The sequence below is a fragment of the Coccidioides immitis genome (assembly GCF_000149335.2).
Source record: "Coccidioides immitis RS genomic scaffold supercont3.5, whole genome shotgun sequence".
In the NCBI taxonomy this organism is placed as follows: domain Eukaryota; kingdom Fungi; phylum Ascomycota; class Eurotiomycetes; order Onygenales; family Onygenaceae; genus Coccidioides; species Coccidioides immitis.
In genome coordinates, this window is record NW_004504307.1 from 101,943 (window position 1) to 121,330 (window position 19,388).

Genomic DNA, 19,388 nt, shown 5'->3' on the forward strand with positions numbered 1-19,388 from the left:
GTTTATCAGTGAAGCCAGTGAAAATATGGTATCACAGCAAAATGGAGCTAAGCCTAAAGAAGGAATAAATCTGGATTCTGTAATTAATTTTTTATCGCGGATTTGAGAGATTTGGAAGCTTTGGATCTTTGTGGCTCTTGCTCGCTGCTGGAGCTCGTTGCATGGGGGGGTGTTAGGTAATCCAACCAGCACCTCGCTCACGTGACCCACATAGATTAGCCGAGATTCCCCTTTAGGTAGCTTAGTGAATGACAAGCATACAAGTCCTCCATCAAAATGCCCTTTGGCGCGACGGACACTGTTTTTCCGATCCACCCAGCTCAGGGTGCTTAAGTCCATTTCTTGCAGCCTCTTTTCAAGTTTTACTCTTTTAGGCAAACCTTTATCCCCTCTACAAGCCATTATGCTTCGCTGTGTCCCTCGCGTGCTTCGACCATCTTCTAGCATAGGACTTGCTAGACCTACCGCTCGATATTTGCATCAAGTTACAGGAGACTTCCTCAACTATGATGCGAAAGGCATTCCAGTCTCCACCAAAGTGCCCGTGTTCATTGGCGACCCAGGAGAAACATTTGTTCTGATTACCACGGATATTGGACGCGCTTTGCATGCCGCAAGCCATGACCGGCTCAAACTAACGGCGCTTCCGAGCGGTAAAGCCGGAGAAGACAGCTGCCCAGTTACATTTTTCCATGACACGCAGCATTTTGGCTTCGGTATGTTGTGTTTTGGTAGTTGGTTCAGGAATTTTGCTAAGACAAGATATATACTTCTAGGACCGTCAAGTTACCCCCGGCTTCATATTCCTATAAACTTTCCACGCCAAACCGATTCAAACACCAGCCCGGCAACTCTACATCTGACTGGAAATATGCATGACATTGTTCTGGATGGGACTCCTGACGGTAAACCTGACCACACAGATCGCACACTGCTCAATGATGAGAAAGTGTTCTGACATTAATATTCTGACTGCAGCAAAATTCTTCGAGCTGGCCAACGCTAGTGGGCGGGAATTACAGGGCGCGCTCGATGAGTTAAAGGATAGGTGATCCTAGGAATGTTATTCAATATCCGGACTCCATCAATTGCTTAGTACCCATAACTCTTCGTGCCCATGGACGTTTTTACCAACTCGTCAGACACGCATTTCACGACTAAAAGTGGAACTTGTTTTGTCACGACAAATGTGCGTATTGCATATACTTCCCCGGCTGACAAACTGAGATGTAACATAAATCTGTTCTAAATATTTACTTACAATGCTCCCAACATAATTCGCGAGTCACTAGGGACGATATGATAGAGCTATGCAACAGTCAGCCCAGCGCTTGCGAGTGTGGCCCTTGATAATGGTGGGGGGATTGCTGTGTGTTGCAGCCCCTGCATTCATTCCACGTATTTTTTGCATGAGTGGCTCCTCAGCCCATCGAATTTGAGCTTTCTGTATCCTAGCGGTCGAGAACATATACCCCGACAAATGGTTGAACTAGGGGGCGCAGGCTTGACAGTGGGTGCCACAACGTCGGGCGGCAACACCAGTCCTGCTATTGGACGAGATTACTACCTCGATGGTGCCTGATGCATATTAAGGGTGTATTCTATCTTTAGGAATATGCCTTGTTGTTTCCATTGCCGCCCGTAGATGGATGGTGTCCTTCCCCCCCAGTCAACTCGAGGGAGTAGACATATAAGGCCCTTGCGACTTCCATATGATAACTGTTTTCATATCATCACTACTTGTTAATCCATTATTGTTGTTGCTCTCTTTATTCTTGCGCTGAGCGTTTAGGAGTCCCTTCTTCCTGTGTCGCTTGGTACTTTCAAGCTCTCATATCACTACAACCTCGAAGCCGCCAAGTACATCCCTCTCACCGAACCCATACTTTAAGAACCCTCGTTCCCACGAGATGGCTACTAGAACCATCCGCTTCTTGACACCGTCACAAGTTCAAACTCTTCATCTGAAATTCATCACTTCCGGCCGCGCCGCAACCCAACCAGCCATGCTCGAGTCCGCGATCCATTCGCCAATCAATCTAAAGCACTACGGGCAGCAAGAAGACCTGTTCCAGCTTGCTGCGAACCTCGCGGAAAAGATTATGAAAAATCATGCTTTCATGGACGGAAACAAGCGCACGGCCCTCGTGGCCGCGGATATGTTTCTGAAGATCAACGGGCATTATCTTCAAAAAGTGCCATTCGCCGAAGACGCGCACAACAAGGCCCTGGCAGATGCTCATGTCGCCGTTGTCACCAACCGGATGAATGCTGAAGAGTTGGGAAGATACTACAAATCCGTGGCAGCCCCGCTAATCGAACTCACTCCTGAAATAGTTCAGTACAGGGACCAATCAGCCGAATACTAGCTCTCTAATTTACCGGCTATTTATCTCGTGGGCTGTTGCGGTTTGGAAAACATTACCTGGGTCCTGCGATCATGGTCTCGATCCTTTCAATCTTTGCATATTTATGAAGAGGGAAAGCTCTAGGTGATTTCGGATATTTGTTCAACTATGTTGTGCGAGCTATTGTTATGATATTGAGTGTATTTTATATAAAGAAATTTGTCCTATTTCCTTTGAGAGGGAAGAGAGTGGACTTAACACAGGCCCAATCAAGAGAACAGATTGCTAGTTCTCCCCCCGTCTCACTCACAGAGGATACCTCCTTCCTACACTACGCCTTCGTCGGATCCTGATCCTCGTCCAGAGTCCCGCTCTTAACCAACTCCTTCGCCTTCGGGCGCCTCTGAATCTTCTGCTCCAGGCTATCCGCGCACATATTCCTCTTATGCAGTTGATATGATAGACTAGACTGGATGTTTCCCCATCGATCCACCCAATCCAAGTCTTACAGTACAGGGCGAGCACTGAATCAAGAATGATAATGAGTATTTAGCAATGAACCAGGAGCAGACAGTAGTAAAAACTACTCATGACAGGGGAATTAACATAGAGAAGAAAGATATAGAAGTCAGTGCACCCGCCCGCTATGTCTGAATGCACCCTGTTTTGCGTCTCCGCATTGAGCGCTTTACACGATGCTTTGATGGCTGGCGGCCATACAAGGAAGGACGCACAGAAACAGACAATGGTCGGCTAGGGTAATTGTCGTGGAACTTACGAACCAACAGCTCGCTCCCAGGAATCAAGTTACAAGAAGGCTCCCAAGAAGGCCCATCATAGCCTTTCCAGTCCACAAGATATCCTAACTGCACCCGTCCGCCCGCGTGCACAATCTCCAAATCTAAGATTTTATTGACTTGCCATTCCTTTCTCTTCACTCCATTCCTGAAAACCAATAGTGGCAGTGGTGGCAGTCAGCATTGCCTGAAGGTTGTATCTATATTGGCAGTGCTGGAAATATCTGCCTCATGGTTGCTGTTGTTGTCTAGGGCGAAAAGACTCTCTGACAACAAGCTTGCGGCAGAGAAGGACTGGCAATGATGGAGATGTTTAGCCTGCTGTTGGGGAGAGCTTTTCTGCTTCTGTTTCCAAACCAGTGGATCATGCCCCTCATCACTCTTGGTATGACCGGCACCAGTGACGCTGCGGCCAAAATCACTCTCATCAACAGTTAAACACCATCACTTGGGAGGCACATCAGTGTCAATGTTGGTGATGTCCCATTTTGTACCAACAGCAAGTGATCCAGAAGCTTCACATCAGGCGGATTTCGAACACCACCATTTGAAGTGATTCCCACCGTGTGTTGACCGAGCACCCCAGGAACAAATTGACGTTTAGCGCCAGCATCAATTTCATCCTCTGGATTGGTACGCCTTTGTAAGCATTTTATGGCCAATACTAGAATGCCAAAGTCAAGGGGAAAGTGAGTAGCAAATCTTTTAGTGATGTTGACGCTTTGTCAAGTGATCTTTCCAATTCTCCAGAGCTTTGATTGGTGATAGAATCCCCCTCAGTTGAACCAATCACTTCAGCTACCTCCAGTCACGCCAGCTCCTGGTCAAAATCATTTGGAGAAGTTCCATGCAGAGGCTGATGGTCTGATATTATCACAGAAGGACGCGGGGGCAGCAGGTGATGCTTTGGGGGATGTGAGTTGGTAAGATGTTTAGAAAAATTTCAAGGGTTTGATGATTATGGGAAATCTTGCTTTTTGGGAGCTGGATTGGGGAAATGGATAGGGGCAGTGAATTTGACAGGTTTCAAGGGCTTTTGGGGCCTCTGTGGCATTGATTTGGGATTGTAGAATTGTATTTCATCAAGGTTAATCATTGTGATGAGGATATCAGGTGGAAGGGAAGTCTCTGTATTCTGATGGATTGAATGTCACCTGTGGGATTTGTCAGTCTTGATTAATAGCCTGTTTATATAGAAAAAATCTACCACCAGATACAGAAGGACGGTGCAGACCACCACTAAAGTGGAACTTCAAAGATAAGGTAGTTTACCACTAAGCAAGCCACACCACTAAACAAGCCAAATCTTCCACCACCAAAATTTCTCCAATGTTCAACATTCAATATGCAACAACATGGTCAACAACACCTCAATTAGGCTTGCAATTGAAGATCTTGAATTGCAAGAGACCTTAAATTATACTGCAATCACAAGAAAGTACTCAGTTAATCAAGAGATCCTGTGCTGATAACATAAAGACTTGCAACTTGCTCAGAATGAAGCAGTCTTCTGATATAAGAAAAAGCTCTCTAATATACAGAAGACAGAGCTTCTGAATTATATAAACAAGCTCTCTAGCTGTGGTCTTGCTAATACACCTCAGATTCTACAAAATATTGTACAAGAGATGACAGGAGAGGATGTTGAAATCAACTGGATTAATTAATTTCACAAGCAGTATAATGATAAGATCAAATGCATTTATTTTAAAGTAATTAATCAAAATAAACAGATAGCAAATAACTATTAGTGCTTTAAGCACTTCTATATGCTTGTAATTTAATAATTTATTTAATTACTTGCAATTGCAGTTGTTGATGCTGGCTAACTATTTGACTATTACTTATAAAGTAGTTGGAGCAGAAAATTGATCAATATAATCTTGAGCCCTCAAACATCTATAACTTTAATGAAAAAGAATTCCTTCTACACTTCTGCCATGCCTCAAAGTGATTAGTCTCTATTGAAGCTCTACAAGCTGGAAAGAATGCTATTACTCAGAATGATAGTCAGAAATTTCTCTTATTGCTCTACTCAGTCTCTGCTGAAGAAATTGCACTACCTCCAGCTCTTATTTATCAGAGTGAATTGCAAGATCTCCAGAATACATGGCTAGATGATTATAATGAAAGCAAATGGGCCTACTTTGCAGCTTCAACAAATAGTTGGAGCAATAATGAATATAGACTGGAGTGGTTGAAACAGGTTTTCAATCAGCATACTAAGAAACAAGCTGGTTGAGGAAGACATCTGCTTCTACTAGATGGCCATTCCTTCCATATAAATATGAAATTTATCAAATACACTGATTATAAAAAGATTCTTCTTATGATCCTTCCACTGCATTCAACTCACTATTTGCAACCTCTTGATGTTGAAATCTTTGGGCCACTGGGCAAGGCATATTCTAATGAGCTGGAAGCACTACTACATCAAGAAATAAGCTATATTCAAATAACAAAAAGGGATTTCTGGAGACTATTCAATGTGGCTTGAAAGAAGGCTTTGACAGTTGAAAATATACTTGCTGGCTTTGCAAAGACTGGAATTAATTCTCTGAATCCTCAACATCAACTACACCAATTTGAAACTGCTCAAGCCCCTACACTGCCAGTTAAATCTCCTATTCCTAGCAATATGCATCAGCTCTGACAAGAGATCAAGAATATACATCTTCAGCACAGCCTAAATTCACAGAGTATTGGAGAGATTATCCAAGCCAGTGAGCAGTTTGCTCTTTATAATAAACTGCTGGAACATGAGAATCAGCAGCTAAGATCAACTCTAGTGATGGAGAAGCAACACTGCAAGCAAGGTAAGCCCCTAGGCCTACTCAATAGAGATAATCCTAGTCAAGTGCAGTTCTGGTCTCCAACAAAAGTTATTAAGGCACGCGAGCGCCTGGATGAAATAAAGGCTGAAAAAGCTGATAAAATTGCTCAAACACAAGAGGCAAAACTTCAACAGGAGCTTCAAAAGAAGCAGCTTTAAAATACTATTAGAAGAACTTCTCTACTAAAGAATCTTATTATAGAGAGTCTATACAATTTTTTAAAAAAGCAAGTAAGAGCTTTAAAAGTCTTTATAGCAAGATATTAGACTTTCTAGTCAAGAAATTTACTGTTGACATTTTTTTGAATTCTTTTCTATCTACTTTTTAAAGCTCTTACTATAGCTATAATATTAGACTGTTCACTTATTTATTTTCCTAACTACACTAATTTCTATGCTTTAAAGAACACATTTATTTAATATTTAATAGCTATTTAATAATAAAAATCTGGTTGTTGAGATATTTAATAAATTTGTTGTGTGAAGCATTTGACAAAATTAGCTTGTTTAGTGATGTGGCTTGTTTAGTGGTGAACTACCTTACTACTAGGCCAATTGGGCATATGGCATTCTAGAAATAACTCTATAAAGCTCTCTTCAAATCTGCTGACCCTCTATCACTGCAATGGTCAAATATAGATCTTATTCATTTACAAACTACATTATTAGCTATGGCAGTTTGTGCCTGGTGTCAGTATAAAAAGTAATAAAGTTAAATGAAGAAAGGCTGGGTCTCTAACTCACTGCATGGTTGCTCAGTGTGTATAGTAGCTCTCTGCCTCAAGAGGCATTGCTGGAAAGAGTTCCATTCTACAAATATGGAATTCTAATATAACCAAAATAGGCTTAGAGAGAATAAATTACAGATTACCACCAAATACACCAACCTCCAATAGAATTCCAGTATTAAATACGCTACTGTACACGCTAATTTCTACGCTAATTTTGCCTTGTGGCTAGTTGAGAGAATAATCAAGATCAGCATCTGCTGCATCAAGCAGCACCTTATTGAAATGGTCAAGCCTGTGCCCATGCCTCAGCAGCTTCTCCATCATCTCCAGCAAAATATTCAATGAACTGCTTTCAGACAAGATCAAGTTTTTGCTTGAGTGTCTTATAATTCTCATGACTTATTCAGCTATCCCATCCACAAATAGTTTCTTCTAGTAACTTTAGTATATTATTCATCAGTACTATTCCTTCCACCCACTTTATCTCTAATTTCTGCTGGCAATCAATGACTTCAACTGAGTACTGCAGAGAGTATGAAGAGTCTTTCTTACTGCTAATAAGTTAATTTCATTTGCTGGTGAGTTTTATCAGAAGCTCTTGCAGAACTGGTTCTCTATTATTTAAGAGTATGTTAATAAGAGTGATAATCTTTCTCTGAAGTGTCTTCTGATATCTCAGTGCATAATAAGCTGGTATATTTATAGAAGCTGAGTAAAGATTATAGTATTTGTACAGAGTCTGCTTAACAAGCAATTTCTTTGTATATTTCTTTGCAATCTTATTAAGCTCTTTAAAGTTCTCCAGCAGAGATGATATCTTGAGATCTTTAAGTTTTAGTCTCTTGTAGTTCAAAAAGATAAAATGCATGATCTGATTAAATAAAGACAAAATATAAATATTCTGCCAGTCAATAAGTTCACCAATCTCTGTAGATTTCTCAGAATTCACAAAGATGTTGTCTAGATATAGATTCTTGTGCCACAGAATAGATGTCTGACAGATCTCAGACAGCAGAATATGATTTATCATCTTCAGAAAGTCACAGCACACTGAGAGCTTGAGAGTATAATTGAATTAATAACCTTCAGGGCCAACAATTTCTTCTGATTAAAGAAGCTATCTCAGATTTTGAATGACCTTTATTTTACAGTAACAGATTGTAGCTAGATACTCTTTTGTAGTATTCTCTGAGATAAGTCAGTTAGCTATTGAAGTGGGGTACAATGGGATGCCTTGTCAAAGTAGGTGAGTTGGTTGATATGGTGAGAGCACAAGAAAGGTGAAAAATCACAATATAGTAAGGGTATGGTCAAGTAGTAAGTGTAGAGATAGGTATGTCCTAATGGATGCCTAAGCTCATAAGAAGTAATGGTACTAAAGAGCCCTGTACTAATACAGGCAGCTCTAATAAGAAACAGTAGCACATTTTATGAACAAGAAATCTTCATATTCTCTAACTCATAACTGAACTGGTAGTAAGAAATGAGTGTGTAGAAAAGAGTCATGGTGTGTGAAGATAATAAGCAAGAAGCAGGAGCTACAGGTGGTTTATATAGCTCAAGAATAGTAGCTTTAAGATGATTTGTGCCTTGGACCAGAACAATCTTTGTTCTAATAAGGTACCAGAATTCCCACTACATTTTCTCCTGGCCTTCAATGTTAGTGTCCCCTGACAACAAACAACATATAAAATAAAATAAAACCAATTTAGCAAAATAAGAGAATAATAAATAGTAATGAGCAGTCTGGTAAGAAAAAACATAGAAAATAAGAATAAGGAGAGTGATAGCAGCAATTCCTAATAGTGATCACCATGATTCTCTTCTTCCACCAAGTTCTCAGGAGGAGGAGAAGGCCAAACTGACACTGGATTAATATTATTGTGTACACAATGCCAATAGGATTCATTACCAAAAGCTTTCTTTTCAATTTGGTAAGTCTTGACAATGGCATCCAGAGCAATTTGCATGGCCTTTAGGCACCAGTTATTAATGAAGTTCTGAGTCTTTTTGTCATCAGGGCCAAAGAGAATATCAAGTTTCTCAATTACCATAGGGTTGTCCCATCTAATTCATTCTACCAGGGCATCTGATATAGCTCCTAAGCCTTGTAATTAAATAGCAGTAGGGAATTGATATGGAACTGATGCATAATAATTTGAATGGCCAGATGGAGACAAAGGCCCTGGAACTAGATCTCTATATGCAGCAGAGAGCTGGGACCATGTACCAGCTTTATTGACTTCTAGATGTTCATGGTTCTCTTGGATTGCCACATACCAGGGTAGTATAGTGCATCAGATCTTTTTGCATGGACCATGAGCTTTATAAGATAGCAGAGAGCTTGTAATTCAGACATCACCAGGCTTGCAAATGACATCAGTTCATCTAATACTAAAATTTCTTTCATTATTCTTGATATACATTGTATCTTTAATACAATGAATATAGCCATCAGTAGATAAGCCTCATTCTTTAACTAGTCCCCACCAATTCTCTAGATAATTATACATTTCTGGCAAGATTTCTGTACAGTCACTGGGCTCTTCTGCAGTTAAGATTAAGGATTCTTGTATCATGTTAACACCTCTTCCAGTAGTAATAGCATCTGGAACATTGATGTCAATATAGTGAAACCCAGTTTTATCCCCTGGCTTAGCATACTTGGTGTAGTATAGGTAGGAGATTAATTTCCAAGCATGGTGAGGTCTTGTCAGTATGTATCATAGGTAGTACACAGGGTCCTGGTGCATAAGTTGTTGGCTGATACTGTGATACATTGTTCTCAACCATTCATAATTGTTGCAACCTCCCATCATTTACTGATGATGGTAGTACATATCATATTTGCTGTTGATCTGGGTGAGTACTGTGGTGGTGCTGCCTTGTAACTTATCATTCCACCAGTGCATTAGCTGGAGAATGATAACAGACCCAGTTGTTTCCCATTTCTTCTGAAGATTGCTGGTGGTGAACTTGTTAACTCCAGTTATTTGTGTGTATTAGTTGAAGTTGAATGTTCTCATGTTTGTGACCAGAGGGATAATTAGCTGATGTTTGAATTTGTAAATGCCTAAAGCATCTTCAGCTCTAGCTGGTCTATTTGCCAAACAGAACCAGAGGTAGGTGCTGTCATTGGTCTTGACTGAGCTAATATTGCAACAATTTCTATGGATGTAAGCCAAACAGTTGAGAAGCTCCTCCCTATTAAGTGTGCAAGTCACTAAAAACCTTTTCTAATTGCTCCAGGATGTAAATAAGCTCCAATTCTGAACACATTTTAGTACTCTTTATCTTTTGGAGAAGCTGCTGTTTGAAACCACAGCAACAGCAAGTACCAGAGTGTACTGCCATGACAGATTTTTCTTGTTCATGTCAGAGTATTTCCTCATCACTTTCAGAAGAAATAACAGACTCATCTTTGTTGCCTAGGCCTTGGAGAGTTTAGTGTGCAGACATTGCTGCAATTCTCTCACTGCAGCACTTCAGAGCTTCTGATTGGCTGGGTGGATTGGCCAGTGTGCTGGTGAATCCAAATAGCAGCTGTGATTGGCCAGTTTCCAATCCACATGATCTAATCAACATTGTACTATGTATAGAGGCTTCTGATACATTGCAGCTATGCAGCATTGACATTCCACTCATTGGAACATCTCTTGATGATCTTGGTGACTGTGGTTCTTCTAGTAGATCTCAGGAGCTGCTTGCAGTGGGAGGGCTTCTAGTGATATCCTGAATTGAATGTTGGGAGCTAGATGACTGTGGAAGAGCCAATGGCTGTAGAAGACCATAGTTTCTAATAGTAAGTTCTTGTTGGTGTAGGGCATCTCTTGAAGAAAGTTCACAAGTGTGATTGAATTTTTTGTCAGCTGTAGTATAATCACCTGGCAATATAGCTAAGCTCTGGTAATGTCCAGCTTCTGTAGCATCTAGTCTTCAGAGCACTGTGCTGTTAATATTGTTGGTGAACTTATCCCAATTCTTGTAGACATTTAGAGTATGGTAAAGCTTTTGTGTGGCTCACAGGCTCTTCACTTTTGACTATATGACATTAATTCTGTCTATCCTCAATGTAGCAACAAGCCTATCCTTGATCTTTTGCATATTAATGTGATGTTGTTTGACATCCAGGGTAATCTTTCAAGCATCATGGAAATCTGCTTCAAAATTGGCATGTGTAATGTGTTGCCAAGCTCTGGATCTTTTAACATATCAATAGAAATGGGTCATTAAGTCAGTGACCACATCAGTCACTCACATAAGTGCATTCATCAGTTTGACTTGCAGACCATAGTAGTGGTGTGGAGCTTGATTATTGATGTATTTCATAGCTGCTGTTAGATTATTGAAGAAATGGTCATCCAAGTTGACCCCACTGTCTCTGGTAACAACCAGGCCTTGGTTTTTGGTTGCTGGTGCTAAAGGAGGCAGGTTGCTTCATCCAGCCATTTTTGAAGAATATCAGAAATCAAAAAAAAATTTGCAAATGAAATGTTGAATCTGTAAAAAGAATCAAGCTTGAATGTAAAAGAAAGTAAAAGCTTCAGGAAAGAAAAATTGACCTTTAAATATCTTCAAAAAATTCAGAAAAAGTGAAAACTTATGCAAATAACAAAGAAAGAGAAACTTTCTGAAAGAGCAAGCAAAAACTTCACTTTTGCAAACAAAACACAACAAATTAAACATCTTGTGAAGGTATAACAACAGCAAAGCTCCAGTCATCTGGTATAACAGTTGGAAATTGTGTTTGCTTCATTTCTCCTTGATCATTTTCATTTTCACTCTGATCCAAGAAGCTGATATCTGAGAAACTGCTAGAGGGAATGTTAGATTGACTTCTGGTGGCATATCCTTAAGAGATGTTCTCCATCTCTACATCAGAATCTGCTCAGCTATTATTAAATGGCTTCATTTCAGGTTTCATAAGATACTTCTTCAATCTGTTTCCTGCAATAGATTCTTTAAGTTTAGTGCTGTCTAACTCTTCAAGATGATAGGAACCTAGTTCTTGATTGGTGAACTTAACCCTATAGAGTTCTAGCCATTGAAAGTGCAGAATGTTATTCCTAGATATATTCTGTTCTCCCTTGATATTGTGAAGCAAGACAAGGTCTCCAGGTAGAAGAGGGTTGGTCCAAATATTATGGGTATCATCAAAGTATTTCTTATTTCTAGCACACATTCAGAGCTGATGATGAGCTGCTTCTAGAACATCCTCATCTTGTCTTTTGATTTGCTATGCTTGTATCAGAAGCAGGTCTTCAGTTGTTCAAATCTTTCACCAGAAAATCATTTGTCAAGTAGGAATCTTGAGTTCAATCAGAAGAACTGCCTCCTGGCCCATTAGCAATCTATAAGAGAAAACACCAGTACTAGCCTTAGTTGTCATTTGATCTGCCATCAGAATTACAGAAAGATATTTAATCCAATCCCTTCCAGTGCCATTAGTAGCTTTAGCTAGCTCATCAGCCAAAGACTTATGGCCAACTTCCACCATATCATTTGCAGGAGAATTATAGGGTGAAATAACAATGTGTTTAATGTTGAATTTCTTCAGTAAGATCTCCACAATGTCCTTATTTTCTGGTCCTCCATCCATAATAAATTTGGCAGGCAGGCCCCATTGACAGATGATATTCTCATAAAGAAATTTAGTTACAGCTTCAGCTGTTGCCTTTTTCAAGACTCTAGCTTTCATTTATTCAGTAAAGTCACATCTGGCAACAACTAAATAATTTTGTTCTTGACAGGAAGGCATGTACTTAATATTTACCCCAACTTTCTTCCAACAAATAGAAGCCCAGATAGAATGAAGCTCTTCACTTAATCTTTATGAATCTCTTTGTTAACATTGAGAACAGTGCTTCACATAAGCAGACACATCTTTATACATCTCTGACCATCAGTATCAAGCTTGTAGAGCAGAGTATATTCCCTCTCATTCTTTATAGCCAAATTTGTCATGCATTATATGTAAAATTTGTTCATGCTGTTCTTTGTTGTCCACAACACATCTTAGAAGTACATCAGATCCCACTTATCTAAATAGTTGATAAGCCTCCACCACATATTTAATTATCTTTCTTTGGAATTTCACATACTTTTTCCCTTCCATGCCCAATGGTTTTGATAGGGTGGTTAGGTATTGTGCAATTTTCTCCAATTCTTCTGAATATGTGAAGTTCAGTATTCTAAGATCTTCACTATTAAGAGCTTGGCCAGCTAAAAGTCTTATAGAATCTATAAAGGCAAACAGATCTTCATCTTCTTCAGATTCAGGCTGTTCCCCAATATCTAGTTCTTGGTGAGATAATCTGTCAGCAGCTGTGTGTTTTGTCCCAGAATCATGTTTAACAATAAAGTGAAAGAGATGTATTCAAGCTATCCAATTGGTAACCAAAGCTTCTGGAACATCTGTAGCAGTTCTGTTAAGTTAGGCAACAAGAGTTTTTGCATTGATTTCCAAAGTAAAGGGCACTCCATATATATGATGTTGGAATTTCTTGAAGACTTTCAAAACAGCTCTGCATTTTCATTTGCCAGCATTATATGTTTTCTCTGAATCATTTCATACTCCAGATTCATATCATACAGGATGTTGAGCTCCTCATTGCTTCTGAATAATGCATCCTCCCCATCCTAATTCACTAGCATCAACAGCCACAGTGATAAGCAAAGAATCCTGTTCATAATTGATTGGAAGAACAATAGAGAATGAATATAACTTTTCTTTCAAAAGCATAAAGATGTCATTTTGCTCTTCAGTCAATATCCATATAACATTTTGTTGAAGCAGATAATGTAAAGATTCAGTTATCCAACTATAATGCTCTATAAGTATTCAGAAATATTCAACAAGCCCTAGAAATCCTCATAATTCTGTAACACTTGTAGAAGTAGGCCAATCCACAATTTTAGCCACCTTGACTTCCTCAGGTCATCATTCATTATAGTTACAGACTTATTCAACAACATTGACTCCAGACATGCAGAATTAAGATTTGGTGCTGGAGATTCTGGCTTTAGAGATTTCAACAAGCCATAGAACATAGTCCAGATTCTGCAGATGGTCATAAACAAATCTTCTTATTTCTGGAAGAACTTCAGTTTTATTTTTGACACACAATTCTTTTACTCCAAGGTCATCCATAAAGGCTCAAGTAATCTCTGAAAAAATCTTGTATATTATCTTCATTATCCTGCATTGGGCTTGAGCTGGCAAATTCATTGCCCCTTGAACTAAAGTCATATGGCAAAAGAGCCCAATAGGGGTTGCAATGGCTGTCATATCTCTGCTTTCTTCAGCTAATGAAAATTTATCATATCCAGAGAATAAGTCACATAGACTAGCCATAACAAGTCTGCTGAAATCTTTAGCATATTCATCAACATTAAAATGAATAAAAGCATCTGAAATAGTAACTTTGTTGTACATATGTGCTGCATCAACTAAACAATATTCACCTTTCTGTTTCTTTGCAACCAGAAAATAGAAATTGGTATATGAACCATGGCAAGACTCCAACATTTTAGCTTCTAACCGGTTCTGAATGATTTTAATTAGCTTATCATGTAGAGCACAAGGAATTCAGTAAGTCTTAGTCTGCCAAGTCTCATGGGGCTCTGTCCAAATAACCTGGGGAGGCAAGCATTCAGAATGAACACCACATAGGTCTTTGAAGGACCAAGCCAACACCTCTTCACATTTATAAAGAACTGATATGAAAAATTTCTTCTCCTGACTTATCAGTTCAAATCCAATTTTGAGCTTCTCAATTCTCTCATTTGTTAGTCATTCTCCAACAGGAAAGGGCACAATTCTAGACTTAATATGATCATCAAATTCACAATTAAATGCAACACATTTCTCCTCAGGATAATACTTATCCAAACAAACATTCACCCAATTATCTAGGCCTTCCAGCTTGCTTTCATCAGATTTTCCAGATGCTAATGGCCTTATCTTATCAGCTTTCCACTTATAAGCAGTGCACACTCTCCAGACCTCTGAAGAAGGCAGCCCAATGTCCCATCCACTATTGAAAATGTCTATCTGATGCAATTTCTTCATGATAAAATCATGATTTTTGTTCAGAGATGCATAAATTGATTAAGCACTTCATGGAATAGGTTTTCAAATTAAGCTGAAATTAATATCACATGTGTAATGTTTGCAGTGAGCCATGACACTGTCTGGATCAGAAAGCAGCAGTTGGAAAATCTGAACTTCTGATGCAAAATTATCCTTGTCTTCTGATTGGTTCATTTGATTCACCAGCATGCTGGTCAATCTGATTAGGCTTAGTGTGCTTTTGGATTCACTAACACCAGAATTATGTTTCTCCTCATCACTATAATCACCAATGCTGGCAATGCTGCCAATGCGCCCAACTTCTCTATTCTTTTCAATCTCCTAACCTTCAACCTTCTCATTATTAATTCTTATACCCATCATCTTCATCATATCTTCTTCATTCTTCTCAGGCCTTGTATTCATGAACATTCACCTGATTAAATGCCTGTTGAATTGTTTAAATGATCACTGTTCAATTTATCAGTTGCATATCTCATGTTGCTTGAGTTTAACTTAAAGTCTTTGAAAACTAGGCAACACATTCATTTCTTGTTATAAATTTCACAGTTCACTCTGCTGTCTTCTGAGATATTGCACCCCCAACAGACAGCAAATTGTCAAGGTCTTTCAAGAATAAGTTGCTGATTCCCTCTCTTGAATATAAGAAAAGGGGTATGTGTAACAATATCTCCAATTTGAACAGACACTTCATCACAAAACACATAAAAAGGAGTGACTTCTCCTGTTTGAACAACCATGGTCACTCACAGCTTATTTTTCATTGGCAGATTCAACATTTCAGCATACTTCTGAGACAACAAATTGATTTCTGAACCAGTATTGATCAATACTATTAATTCTTGTTGGTTTATAGTGACTGGTGCATATAATGAACACATTTCATATGCTGTTTTGGATTTTGGCACCATGGGCTTTGAAGTAAGTTGACTGAAATTGATCTTTAGCTCAGGCTGAACTGGTTCAGAGACTCCAACCCTTGCATGGCTTTTGCTAGTACTGTTATTCCAGCCTGATTCAAAAAACACTTGATGAAGTTTCAGTAATACATCTATAAGCTTCTTAACTAATAATTTGATCTTTTCATTGAGAATTTGACCCATTAATTCATTAGCATCTGTTGAATCACAGATCTGAGAGGATAAGCAATCTGTTGCAGAATATCTTGATCTTTGTTTCTCCACAGACTTGCTCTGAATTTCAGGCTTCTTCTGATTGATCAGTTCAACATCTTCCATGACATCATCATCAACACTAGCCTGATTATCCCAGTAAGTAATAAATTGTCCAGTACACTAAGTATGAGGTGTTGCAATCTTAGCTCTTTGATTGTTCTTAGCTTCTCCAACTGTTCCAATATTGATTGATGTTCTCTCTTTCAATGGTTTATATTTCTTATCCAAATTGGATTCTTTATCAGACATTAAGTATGCAAGTCATTCTGCTTGAACCTTCATACTGATTGAATTTGCAGGAGATGTCTCTTCTTGCTGATTGATCTTTTTTTGAGGGCTTGTCAACTTCAGAATTGCTCATTCATTCTCTCCCATAGACTGTACAATATACATGTTCAGGATTCCAGATTTAGAAGTGACAACTTGATAGTTTTGACTCTTAGAGCTCATGTGTAAGTTCTCTTCATTATCAATATAACAGTATCCATTACTCATATTGGATTGGTATTCATAACACTGAGATTGATGATGTCCAGGTTTTCCACAGTAGAAGCATGAGAAATGTGTTGAAATTCCTCCAGTTCAAGCTCCTCCTCATCCACAAGCATCACTATAGTCTGTCATAGAAGAGCCATTTCAAGCCAAATAGAGGTTGACTGACAGTTGAGTATTCTCTTGTACAGTTGTAGGATTAACAGTCATATTAGTTAGATAATTTGATATAGGTTTTGGAGGTCCTTCTCTCTGCAGCATATAATACTGATCAGAATTCTCTTGTATCTGATTTAATTGTACTCTCATGGCCAATGTCAAATTTGTGAACTCATTGGTCATCTTTTCAATAGCAGCTTTAATATTGGTGCTGTCAGAGCTCTTGGCTTTGGATTTTGATTTGGATTCTTCAGTCTTCACAAAACTAGCTGTTTTCTTTGGAGCTTCAACTGTAGGGGGCTTGCTAGCCAATTGATATTGCTCATCAAGCTTTTTCATTTTCTTTTGTTTCATTTCATCTTCTTTAAAGATCTTCTTATTCCCTTTATACTGGTCAATCAAATCCATAGTCACCTGAACAACTTTCCTAAAATCAATAGATGACATATTATCTGAAAGATTGAGCTTGGCCTTGTCAATAATCTTATTCTGGAGCTTCTCAGGTAGCCCTTGAAGGAATCAAGACACCTTAGTGAATTTATCAAGCCTTCTATTTGCTTGAACTGTACTGGCAATAGTAGTGTATTCTTGAACATAGATGTAAATGTTGCCATCCCAAGCACACAGTTTCTTTGTAATTGCCTGGAGATAATCCTGACAGTGAATCTTGTAAGTAATGTCTTGATCATGAAATTCATGAATAATCTCTTTGGAGAATACTTCTCAATTATCTTCTTTGTAGCCTTCCAAGATCTTCATTCATTCTCCAATCCATGTAACACAGTATCTAGCCAACCATTCAATAATGTTTTTAGGGTTAATTACCCCATGATCCTTGCACATCTGATAAAACCTTTCAATGAACAGAGTAGCATCTCCACTGTCAAACCAAGATGCATTTGCTGTGCCAGGGGAAGGCATAGGAATGTGAGAATGAACCACAATTCTCTTGTTCTCACCCTGTAACATAGTTGCATATAATTCTGTAGTATCTTCAGCCATAGTTGATTCTGATTCCAATTTCTTGATTTCTTGATTTTTGGTCATGTCACACAGTATGTTCTGTCTATTAGTCAATATCTTCCAAAAACCTGTTTATCAGGCAAGCTCTAGATAAGAGGCATTCAAATCTAAGCTCTCTAATCTTATTTCTAAATAAAAAACCTGATTAGTACTGTGTTTCTAGTCCATAAGATCTTATCTTGAAATAGTGTATTGCTTCATGTGTCTCAGAATTTGTTTTTTTTTCTCTTTCTTGACAGTCATCAAATTACTGCATTATCATCTTCAGGTCTCAGCTTGGTCATCAAATGAAGTGGGGTACAATAAGATGCCTTGTCAAAGTAGGTGAGTTGGTTGATATGGTGAGAGCACAAGAAAGGTGAAAAATCACAATATAGTAAGGGTATGATCAAGTAGTAAGTGTAGAGATAGGTATGTCCTAATGGATGCCTAAGCTCATAAGAAGTAATGGTACTAAAGAGCCCTGTACTAACACAGGCAGCTCTAATGAGAAACAGTAGCATGTTTCATGAACAAGAAATCTTCATATTCTCTAACTAATAACTGAACTGGTAGTAAGAAACAAGTGTGTAGAAAAGAGCCATGGTGCATGAAGGTAATAAGCAAGAAGCAGGGGCTACAGGTGGTTTATATAGCTCAAGAATAGTAGCTTTGGGGTAGTTTGCGCCTCGGACCGGAACAACCTTTGTCCTAATGAGGTACTGGAATCCCCATTACACTATCAAATTAGAGTGCAAGAGAATAATGCAAAACTTACAAGAGATTCAGTTCAAGAAAAGCTCTTCTCTGCTATTATCAAAAAAGCATCAATCTATAATAGATTCAAGAACCCAGCAACCACAAGCATCTCTCAATTCTAGAGCTAGTAGATGGTTGATCCTACTTGGAATATCTCTTGAATAATACAAAGAGCCAATTTCATCAAGAGAATAATTCAGTATTTTAACATCAAAGCTAATTATAGCTTGAATAATATCCCTCTTTTCTTTATTGCTCAAATACAGTCAGATATACACAAGAAAATAATCTGCTGCTTTCTCTATAATAATATACTCTACTTCAACTGGGTTCTCTAATGCATGCAAATTCCACACAAGTATCTTGGGAACTGGTAGGCCAAGCTCATTTCTAGTCTAAAAATAACCAGCATAAGAGGCCTGCTGAAATAAAGAGATGACAGCACATACAAAATCTATTGTAGTAATCTTACTAGCAGTTATGAAGTATGGAATATCAGAATTAGAATTGAGAACCCTCACAATGACTTGAGAGTCATTAATTATGATAAGAAGAAGACTCTTATTAAAGTTTTCTTCAGGCATCTTCTTAATTTTAATACATAATGCAGGGTCATGATCTAGATATCTTGCAGTAATTGCTGCCAATGCATCTATATTCAATCACACATAGCAAGCTTCAAGCTGCTGAGACTTATTAAACAGTCAGCATCCAGCAGTATAGCAGTAATAGTCAGAATTATCTTCTAGAAAACATCAGAATCTTGCTTAAGACAGACTAATATACCTCAAGAAATCATATCATATTTTCTTGTGAAGAATGTTCATTTTATTACCATGGGTGTAACTGCTAACCATAATCTTGGAGAAAAAATAAACAAAAGTCAAAAAAGTCATATGAAGTAAAAAGATATTGATTCAGTCAGATCACATCAGCATCATTATAGAGATCAATCTGGTATAAGAGAGTCAAGATAAATAAGTGGGAGTTTTATTCCTAT

At 38.5% G+C, this 19,388-nt stretch overlaps 3 protein-coding genes across 3 annotated transcripts; 2 read left to right on the top strand and 1 right to left on the bottom strand.

The window, feature by feature from the left end:
- Positions 1 to 297: 297 nt before the first annotated feature.
- Positions 298 to 1,772, top strand: CIMG_13495 (uncharacterized protein). Its single transcript, XM_001238862.2, has 3 exons — positions 298 to 716; positions 777 to 905; positions 979 to 1,772. Exons 1-3 carry the CDS (start codon positions 404 to 406, stop codon positions 1,050 to 1,052), a joined length of 516 nt encoding a protein of 171 aa, XP_001238863.2. The 5' UTR covers positions 298 to 403; the 3' UTR covers positions 1,053 to 1,772.
- A 119-nt stretch (positions 1,773 to 1,891) lies between these two features.
- Positions 1,892 to 2,612, top strand: CIMG_09886 (death-on-curing family protein). Its single transcript, XM_001238863.2, has one exon. The coding sequence runs from the start codon at positions 1,911 to 1,913 to the stop codon at positions 2,367 to 2,369; it is 459 nt and encodes a 152-aa protein (XP_001238864.1). The 5' UTR covers positions 1,892 to 1,910; the 3' UTR covers positions 2,370 to 2,612.
- Positions 2,613 to 18,654: 16,042 nt separating this feature from the next.
- Positions 18,655 to 18,972, bottom strand: CIMG_13496 (uncharacterized protein; the record flags this gene model as incomplete). Its single annotated transcript, XM_001238868.2, has 2 exons — positions 18,655 to 18,783; positions 18,838 to 18,972. 2 exons carry the CDS (start codon positions 18,970 to 18,972, stop codon positions 18,655 to 18,657), a joined length of 264 nt encoding a protein of 87 aa, XP_001238869.2.
- Between the last annotated feature and the right edge of the window lie 416 nt (positions 18,973 to 19,388).

Coding starts and splice junctions, on each gene's coding strand:
- CIMG_09886 (XM_001238863.2), top strand. CDS start 1,911: ATGGCTACTAGAACCATCCGCTTCTTGACACCGTCACAAGTTCAAACT.
- CIMG_13495 (XM_001238862.2), top strand. CDS start 404: ATGCTTCGCTGTGTCCCTCGCGTGCTTCGACCATCTTCTAGCATAGGA. Junction 717..776: donor CACGCAGCATTTTGGCTTCG/GTATGTTGTGTT, acceptor ATATACTTCTAG/GACCGTCAAGTTACCCCCGG. Junction 906..978: donor TCTGGATGGGACTCCTGACG/GTAAACCTGACC, acceptor TTCTGACTGCAG/CAAAATTCTTCGAGCTGGCC.